This window comes from Gobio gobio (assembly GCF_949357685.1).
Source record: "Gobio gobio genome assembly, chromosome: 16".
NCBI classification, from domain to species: domain Eukaryota; kingdom Metazoa; phylum Chordata; class Actinopteri; order Cypriniformes; family Gobionidae; genus Gobio; species Gobio gobio.
This window is the reverse complement of record NC_137109.1, coordinates 48,892,344-48,902,151: the sequence shown is the minus strand read 5'-3', so window position 1 is coordinate 48,902,151 and position 9,808 is coordinate 48,892,344. Positions and strand designations below refer to the sequence as shown.

At 40.3% G+C, this 9,808-nt stretch overlaps 1 protein-coding gene across 1 annotated transcript; it reads right to left on the bottom strand.

The window, feature by feature from the left end:
• Positions 1 to 857: 857 nt before the first annotated feature.
• On the bottom strand, positions 858 to 9,752 carry gstp1.2 (glutathione S-transferase pi 1.2). Its single transcript, XM_079839037.1, has 7 exons — positions 9,453 to 9,752; positions 3,580 to 3,615; positions 2,845 to 2,951; positions 2,663 to 2,750; positions 1,628 to 1,731; positions 1,322 to 1,423; positions 858 to 1,237 (listed from the first exon to the last, which is right to left on the bottom strand). Coding segments are annotated over exons 1-7 (627 nt in total). The 5' UTR covers positions 9,454 to 9,752; the 3' UTR covers positions 858 to 1,048.
• Positions 9,753 to 9,808: the final 56 nt, after the last annotated feature.

Sequence of the window (9,808 nt, the reverse complement as noted above, 5' to 3'; positions counted from 1 at the left end):
AAAGTACTTATCATTTTTGGACTAAACCAGCTGCCGTAGTCAGCTGCGCTGTGCATTATGGGATGGGGAAGTGTTTGTTGACAGTTTGCACTTTAGCATAGCAGCTCGCGGAAAAACTTGGAGTAGTGAGGAGGTGCAGAGCCTCATAGAAATTTGATCTGATTAACATATTAGGTCCCAACTTTGGAAAACTCACAAGACAAGCGCGATCGTCGCTTGAAGTGACGAGCGATGCGATGCTCGCCGTTTGCAGTGCATTAGAACGATGTTTTCAAGCTGCATCCGCGCTTCATTATAGAAATGTATTGTTTACATATTGTGGTGTATACAAACTTTGTAATCGATTATGGCCAGGGACAAAACCAGCACGTGCAGTCACAGTTTAGGAAATACGCCATGGCCAATGAGTGATGTGGATGTTGTCATGTGACCGCATTTTGGTTCGTTTCAACTGGTTCGGACCAAAGAAATCAGTGTGGTGTGAAAAGGAACCAAAAAAAGCTGAAAAATGCTACAATATATAATTGTTTGCCCTTGGTTCGGACCAAATTAACCAAACTAGAGATTTTAAGTCCACATGAAGTGTGCAATTTGGGACAGGGCCCATCTCGGCAAAGGAGAAGTGCTCACTAACACTGATTTGAACAATATTTGAGAGAAATAGGCCTTTTGTGTACATAGAAAAAGTCTTAGATCTTTGAGTTTGAGTGGATTTGTAAACATGCTTATTCAGTAGGGCTCATGAGAGTGCTTCAAAATAATTGTAATAATTTTTTATATTTTAATGCAATTTAAAACATGTTTTATAGGTACAGAGTTGTTCTATAATGAAGTATATTTAAGCAGCAATGAAACCATTCTGGATGTTTTGTCAGTTTTATTCATAATAATAATTGATACATTCTGTTAGTAAAAACTATCAAAGACAGTTAAACATACAAAACACATACATATAAAGACGTGAGATATTTTGCTAATCACAGAGCACCAGTTAAGGCCTTTTAACAGAAAGTGCCATTGTTTGAGAATGTTCTCTAGGGCTGAAGAATTACTGTTTGCCATTGCCGTTGATGGGAAGTTTCTTGAAGTCGTCACACTCCAGCAGGGCTTTGACTTTGGGCCGGGCAGCAGTCTTATCCACAAAGCTCTTGAGCGCCGGGAGGGAGTCCAGAGAGGTGGGAGAAAGCACTTTAAGATTCAGCAGAAGGTCAAACAGGTTGTAGTCGGCAAATGAGATCTGTGAGGAGACATGAAACGTGGGTGGTGGTCAGAATTGAACCAGTACTTCATTACATCGGTTAGTATTTCTGCAGGATCTCACCTGATCACCGACTAGGAACCCAGATTTGTTTTTGGCCAGAACGGCTTCAAATGGTTTGAGATGGTTGGGCAGATCTTTGATGAACGCTTCTTTACCAGTTTCCTACAGATGGAGACAAAATAATATTCATGTCTAGGGTAAATTAAAAAAAGAAATCACTCTTTGAGCCATTTCAGAGCAAATGCATGATAAATATCAAGCGTATCGCTGACAAAATCTTGATATTTGTCGTGGATTTGCTCTGAATGGCTCAAAGGGCGATTGTTTTTTTCCAGTGTCTGAATGTCTGAGATTTACAGCACTCACATATTCCTGGTAGATCAGCTTAATGTATTTTAGGCGCAGATCCTCAACTCCATCGTTCATCATGTCGATAAGAGAAGCCTCAGAGTCGTTTTTTCCATATGCACCTGAATGAGTAAAAGGATAAATTATGACAGTTCTGTCCATACTGTAGAGTGTGCAATAAATTATGCAAACTTTATTATGCAATAAAGATTTCTAACAGTAGTGTGCAAAACTGTTGGCACATGCTATCAAGATATCTCAGGAATTCATGCATAAAAAGTGTAAAAATTAAGTAAATTAAAAGAAATTGTGGCTGACTACTTTTGGTTCATTGCATTGCGGGATAGAGTACTCATTCATATATAAAGCAGTGTGTCATCCTCAGATGGTCACATTATAAAACAATCTTAAAGGGTTAGTTCACCTGAAAATGAAAATCATCCCATAATTTATTTATATAGGTATATATGACTTTAGTCTTTCAACCAATCACAGTTATATCAATAAATATCCTGGCTCTTCCAAGCTTTATAATGGCAGTGAATGGTACCTTAGATTTTGCCGTATGGATTACTTTTACGATGGTGGATGCGCTTTTTTGGGTTTTCAAAATCTAAGATGCCATTCACTCCCATTATAAAGCTTGGAAGAGCCAGGATATTTTTAATATAACACTGTTTGGTTGAAAGAAGAAAGTCATATACACCTAGGGTGGCTTGAGGGCGAGTAAATTATGGGATACGTTTCTCTTTTTGGGTGAACTAACCATTCAAGTAATCTTGATTTTATACTGATGCATTAAAGTGATGAAAGTTCTCTCATTATTTACTCGCTCTCATGTTGTTCCAAACCTGTATTCATTTAATTCTGGTGCAAAAGAGCAGATTTTAAAGAATGTTAGTAATAAATCGGTTATTGTTCCCAATTGACTTCTAACTCTTTGACATTCTTCAAAATATCTTTTGTGTTCAACAGAAGAAAGAGATTAATACAGGTTGGGAACAACATAAGAGCGAGTAAATAATGAGAGAACTTATAGAACTTTTTTTGTACCATGTTTGCGACCCAAATGCCTTAACATGGTATTGGACTGAAACAGGACCAGGTCACCATCCTGGAATTTAGGCAACTGTCCAAAGACCTGAAAAAAATAAAATAAGACGTTATCAATATGCGGACCAAGGTATTCCTAGCTCCATTAAACCATGCTGAAAACTGAAAGTGAAGAAACTCACACAGCCGGCTTTTAGATCACCCTTCATCCAGTCATCAAAGGTCACCAGGTTCTCCTTCAGCTGCTGCCCATTGTCTGCCAGCATAATCTTCAAGGCTCCACATCTGCCTGTATGGGGCACATGACACGGGGTCAGGGGGCGTTACTATAGCAACAGCATTCCACAATCCTCTAAGTGTGTAATCACATGCATCAAAGTACATAGTTAGACTCAATGATAATGCAAATGCTACTTTAGACTGTGGTTTCAGACAACAACTTCACATTCAATGATTAATGAGGATCAGGGTTGCAATATGCCAATTTATAAGCAGTGCATGTGGGCTGAAGTTCACCACCATTCATTCCTCCTTCCCAATCTAGGGCAAATGCCTTCAGACAAGTGGCAGATTGGACAACCAATAGCTGGCTCAGAGAACATGCAGGAAGCCAAAGATTATCAGTGGAGCGAAGAATATTCTCTGAACAGAGAGTGCATTCATGCAGTTGTGCATCATCTAGTAAATAATAAGCTATATTATAATATACGTTTTAAAGTTGCATGCAAATTCAACCAATTCCTAAAATATAAGAGTTCTTTAATAGTTGCATATGGCTTGTGTTGCATACAACTTGCACTTTTGTTTGCAGCTCCGTTGTATTATAACACTGAACCACATCAAAACTTTTCCAGACTTTTCTGAAGGGTTAGACATGCATCATGTGACAAGATTAAGAAACAGCCATTCATACAAACCTTTGACCGCGAAGTATGTGAGTGTGTAGGGAGGCACTGCAAAAAAAAAAAAAAAAAAAACCTTGGTAAAACAGTCAAGAGAGGATATTGCATAACATGAAATCAACCTAAACAGAAGCAATCAGATGGAATGTGTAACAGCGATAGTAAAGGCAGATTTGCACACTAGTTACTTATGCATGTTTACTGAATTGCATAGTACCGTATTGTTCCGAATATAGACGTTTTTCTTGGAAATACATCTGAAAAGAGTTGTCATTCGGGGTCTAAACTTTTATACATCAATAATACACCCGCAACAACAGGAAGCTCAAAATACCAGTAAAACGAGTGTTTCTCTCAGGACTGATAAACGCAAACAATTCTCATTAAGCAGCCAAGAAACACGGTGTCAGAAGATCAAAAAGACAATGCTAATAGTGTTAAAACTGACAGGCAAGTGTGTCATTACATAGCCCAAAAAAAAGAAAGAAATGGCAGTATGTGATCGGCCTAATGCTGTGTTTACACCAAACGCGAATAGAGCATCAAAATCGCGTCTAATTGGATGCATGAACATTTTGAATCCAGTCCAATACGCTGTGGACGCCCGTATAAATCGAGCGTTTGAAGCGAAATAGACGCGCGCTCAATGCGTTCCAGGAGAAATATGTCATAAAACACCACTCTGCCTCTTTTCATTTTCATCAAAAATATATATTAAACATTAAAAGCCACACAAATGTGGTCCAGGCAACGCCTACATTATCTTCACTGCATGTATATTTAAATATCCTAAAAAAAATAAAGTTATGAAACTTTTGAAAATCCAGCATTTAGTTGATCCTGGTTGTCAACAGTTGTAAACACGACAGCATTCCTTTTCAACGAGGGAGTTTGGCATCAGGGCATTTGTTTCCAGGCAGACCATTAAAGTACGAAACACACGTCTTGCAGACATCCTGTAAGAATTCAACCAATCAGATGGCGACTTCTAAACTCCTGAAGTGGTAAAGGGTTAGTTCACCCAAAAATGAAAATTCTGTCAGTAATTACTCACCCTCATGTTGTTCCAACCATGTAAGACCTTCGTTCATCTTCGGAACATAATTTAGTATATTTTTGATGAAATCTGAGAGCTGTCTCACTCCTCCATAGGCTTTCAGAGGGACTGAAACTTGATGGCCCAGAATAGGAAGTAAAAACGTCATTTAAGGTGACTACAGTGGCTCTGTATTAAGTCTATCATGCGACGAAAATACTTTGAGCGGAAAAACAACAAAAGTAACGACTTTATCACACTATTATTGTTGTTCAATTTGAGCCTCTGACGAGAGTTCGCGGGAGTGCCACGACGCATGCGCGAGAACTGAGATTAACCCTACTCCGAAAGAGTGAGCAGCCAGTAACAAGTAGTAGTAGAAGAACGCCGTAATCTCAGTTCTCGCGCATGCGTCGTGGCACTCCCACGAACTCTCGTCAGAGGCTCAAATTGAACAACAATAATAGTGTGATAAAGTCGTTATTTTTGTTGTTTTTCCGCTCAAAAAGTATTTGTCGCATGATAGACTTAATACAGAGCCACTGTAGTCATTTGGACTCCTTAAATGACGTTTTTACTTACTATTCTGGGCCATCAAGTTTCAGTCCCTCTGAAAGCCTATGGAGGAGTGAGACAGCTCTCATCAAAAATATACTAAATTATGTTCCGAAGATGAACGAAGGTCTTACATGGTTGGAACAACATGAGGGTGAGTAATTACTGACAGAATTTTCATTTTTGGGTGAACTAACCCTTTAAGATAAGTGTGCCATGTGACTAGCCTAGAACTCTAGACGCACCTTAGCAGCAGCAAATGTAATTTGCAGCTAGGGTAGTTCCATTCCTTGTCAGATATGGAAAAACCAAACTCTGGTCAGGCCAATCACATCGTGTATAGAGTCGGTGGGCGGGCTTAACATAATGACGGCAGACTTGCAGCGGTTCTGCGTGCTACTCGTAAACAAAGAAGCTGACGAACAGCGGTCTTTCGGTCTTTCGGCTTTGGCCGCGACTCTGGAAGACTTGGAGTTGAGTTTCTTTGAGGAAAGAACAAAGAACGGCAATGAAGTCCTTCTTAAGAAAGGAAGATGTGTTCGGAGTTTTGCCGACCGGATACGGCGAAAGTTTAATCTATCAACTAGCTCCACTTCACCTTCTTCATTGCTCTGGTTGGTTGTAGCGCTATCCTATTGCATGCAGAGGGAATCTGAAAGACAACCGTTTATCCCGCCCTTTGGATTGAGCCCTGCCAATTCGCCTTATTCACCTGGCGGCCATTTTGAAAACTCAAACACCATTGAGGGCAACACAAACCCAGAAGTCGGACTCCGAAAGGATACCCGATTGTTTTGTATTCTCCTTGTCAGATATGGAACATACATATACATATATACACACACAGACAAAAGTCACTTCACCTGAGGGCACAAAGCCAATTAGACCCTTAAAATGTGAAAGGTTTGTCCTCTGTTGGATTTTTTTCCTGTGTGACAAAGTGCACTGGGGAACACAGCAGTGCGGCGCCACTGCCGCTAAGAGAATTTTTTTTGCAAGGATTCCCAGAAGTGGTAGGTGTACCCATAGCTATACATAATAAAGCCTAGATGTCTTGTCCGCGCTGCTGGCCAATGGAGGTCGACGTCCGCACCTAGTGCTGGGCGGTATGACCAAAAATGTATATCACGGTATTTTTCTAAATTATATCGGTTTCACGGTATATGACGGTATTTTTTCCCCTATGCATGACAGGGTGTTAATCACATTTTCTACTGATTGAGAGAGGAAATACTGCTGGAGATTGACTAGAATACCCTGTTTTACTGTCATGACGAGTGAATATTGTAGAAAAATTCCACACTAGAGTTAATAGGTCTACAGGTTAAAAAAATGATGCTGTGGAGAGACAACAAACAATAAAACACAGACCTGCAACACGTTTAGAATCATACTTACAGACACCTGAATATTAAAAGTTGAGTTGAGGGCACCTTAAGCATTTTAAAAATCTAACCCTCTATAACAACAAACTGCCAAAACGAAGAGAAATGAGGATATTAGCAATACATTTAACAGGACTCTCGGAACGAATGACACACATCAATTTAACACAGAAAGAATAAAGCAGTTACTTTTTGGCCCATTCTTCTTTGAATTGTCAGTTTATTTATTAACTTACATCGTCTTTTGAATAATCCATCATGTCAGCGCGTTCGTGATCAGACATAACGTTAGGTTATCAGTGTAATCAGTGCATACATTTCATTTAAATAAGACGTGATGAAATATGCGCGCATACACACTTCTGGTTCATGTCTAGAGCACTAGAGTTTTTGAAATATGTCCATAAAAATTAAACGCACTCGCTCCGGTCTATATCAGTGCTATATGATCCATGTGGTGAGCGTTGTTAAACTCATCGCAGCGCTCCGTGCAGAAACCGCGCCGCGTGTAGTTTGAATTCTCAACAATAATCAAGGGCTGAATCCGACACCGCTCCCATAACCTCAAATATAGTATTATTTGGAGGGCACAGCGATTTGTAGTGGTGTCCGAAACCTTAGTGGACGTTATTGAGTGCACTCATTCTATCCCATTGCACCGCAATAACGAGTGTACAGCCGATGTACACACAACGGTTGTCCGACTTCACGCACGTTTACATTCACTCCTTCAAATAAAGTGATAACGTAGGGAATAGTGAATGAGAGTATAGGATACAGCCATAGGCTGTGCTGTAATGCGATCTCAACTGTGCCCTGACTGCTCTTACTACAGTGCATCAATGAAATGGGTCCCCTCTCAAACAATGACGCGCTGCGCCGCGTTCCGAACGTTGTTTAAGCGACATGATACCGCAATACCGGTATCATCAAAATTCATATCATAAAGAAAATTAATACCGGTATTCGGTATGAACCGGTATACCGCCCAGCACTATCCGCACCTGGCGGCCATTTTGTCACAGTCAGCTCGCTCACACCTAACATTGTGTTTTAATGGTGCATGTACTTTTTAAATAACCATAACTTGCTAAATTTTCTACCGATTTTCAAACTGTTTGGTTTGTTATAAACGTCAGAGATGTAGTTATGACACTGCATACTTATTCATAATTTGTTCAAGCATCCAGAATTATAGCCACGTTAATAAAGTTTGTAAGAAACCAAACCATTTGTAAATCTGTCAAGATTTCAGCGAGATAAGAGTATTTGTGTTCAGATCACTCGCCTTACATCAGGAGACACAGAGCCCTGCCTGTGACAAGATGGCCACCGGTGATGACGTTAAAGACTTCGCCGTAAGACATCTAGCCTTTATTTTGTATACCTATGGGTGTACCCCCTCAATGCTTAGAATGTTCAGGTGAATAGATGTTGGTCTGGCTTGTCAGGCTACCATGTGACTGAGGCTGAAGGCCTGTTCACACCGGGGCGATTTTCGCGCGCGTATATCGCCGACGTTTAACGCCTCGTGACTAAAAAAAAAGGGCGCCAATGTGAGTGTGCACACCGACGCGCAAAACGCCAGGCGTAAAAGCGTCATTTAAAAAAAAAGATTTTTTTTTTTATTTTGACGCGGCGCGTTAAAAACTGGCCGACCAATGAGTTCCGTGCTTTTGTTCACATGCCTGGAGCTGCTGAAGTGACAGTAAAACACGACTTGGTGGCGCTCAAGCACAAAACGGTCTTGCCGAGCACACATTGATACGACGAAGAAGTAGTAAGTAGACAAAGAAGAAGATGAGCTGCTAATGCTACTTGCCAGTTAGCAAAAGGTGTGTGAATGGTTTTGGACATAGACATAATATTTGTATGGTTTTAGCAAGCACGTAAATACTGTCTCTCTTCTTCTTCTATGTGACAGGTGAGTGTCAGGAGCATAAAGTGCCGCAGCGCCACCTTGTGTACGGGAGCGCATCTACTGAAAATGCATGTTCACTCAGCGCATCGCCAGTGAAAAATCGTTTGGGTGTGAACACTCAAGACGCGCCGAAAAACATCACGAAAAACGCTGGTGATAAGCACGCGCGATATTCATCCCGTTCATCCCGGTGTGTACAGGCCTTGAGACTACTCACTGTACATAAAAAGGGGAGAAATCAGTCATAGTGAAATCCACTAAATGAGAACTTCAGGTTATATTTATCGTATAGCCATGGTGTTTTATTTATGAATGTTGTTGTTGGTACATTTTTACCAGTATTTGCCATACTTTAAAATATGAAAAATATGCATGTATGCATTTTAAAATGATTTAAAATACAATATTTGGTCTTCTAATCTGGTCTATTCATGGTCGTCTTATATTCGAAACAATACGGTAGTAGTGCTCCATCCAAACACACCCCATGTTTTTTTTTCTCAACGCAAGAGCATTGCGTAACACTTGCTTCCATTCATTGTGGTCACATTTTGCACATACGATTAAAAAAAAAAAGTTATGCAAAGTCATGCAAAATGCTTGAAAAGATTAGCACAATAAACTATGCAGCTCGGTTTGAGCATGCTTGCATTACATTGACTCGAGTAGATCTAAAGTGGTTATGTAACATGAGCTTAAGTGCTGTCTTCACGTGGTATCGGAATGATCATAAACAACGTTACTAGTTTCCCAGTTAAAACATTGACATGAACAACATTTGAAAGCGATAAGCTCGTAATCACGACTTGAGCTTGAGAAGTGGGAAGTAGATAGCACATGAAGACGGCATATCTTCACACACACTGCTGATTGCGACGACGCCATAAATCAGTTGTCGTTGCAGCGCAATTATTTGCAAGCGAAGAAACGCATCCGACACTAATGCATGCTCATCCTTAACGTACTCGTGAACTGTTGTTAAGGTACTTACTTGTTGAAGTAGGAGAGAGTGCGGTTTTGAAGGCTGTGTGCGCGAGCTGTTCCTGAAGTGCAATGAACACAGAAGTGCGCACGAGGCTCTTTTATAAGCCTTCAGATTTTGATGAGTCACGCACGAGCCCTGTTAGCACGCAAAGTGTGTTGCATCTGCATTCGCCAAGACAACACTAATAAAAGCGTAGGTCATTCATCTTGTAGTGCCTGTAACTTTAATGAATGTACATACGTTTGCTGTTAAAAGAAGTATTTCAGCAGACTTTCAGAAATATGCGTGCTCTGGAAGCATCCGAGCATCTGAACTTTATTAAACAGCCTTTTATTAGGATGAAGAAAAGGGTTAAAGTGAGG

What these genes read in the sequence shown, in the direction of transcription:
- gstp1.2 (XM_079839037.1), bottom strand. An exon ending in CACATACTTCGCGGTCAAAG is followed by an intron (nt 2,952 to 3,579) that starts GTTTGTATGAAT and finishes TGCCCCATACAG; the next exon opens with GCAGATGTGGAGCCTTGAAG. An exon ending in GTGATCTAAAAGCCGGCTGT is followed by an intron (nt 2,751 to 2,844) that starts GTGAGTTTCTTC and finishes TATTTTTTTCAG; the next exon opens with GTCTTTGGACAGTTGCCTAA.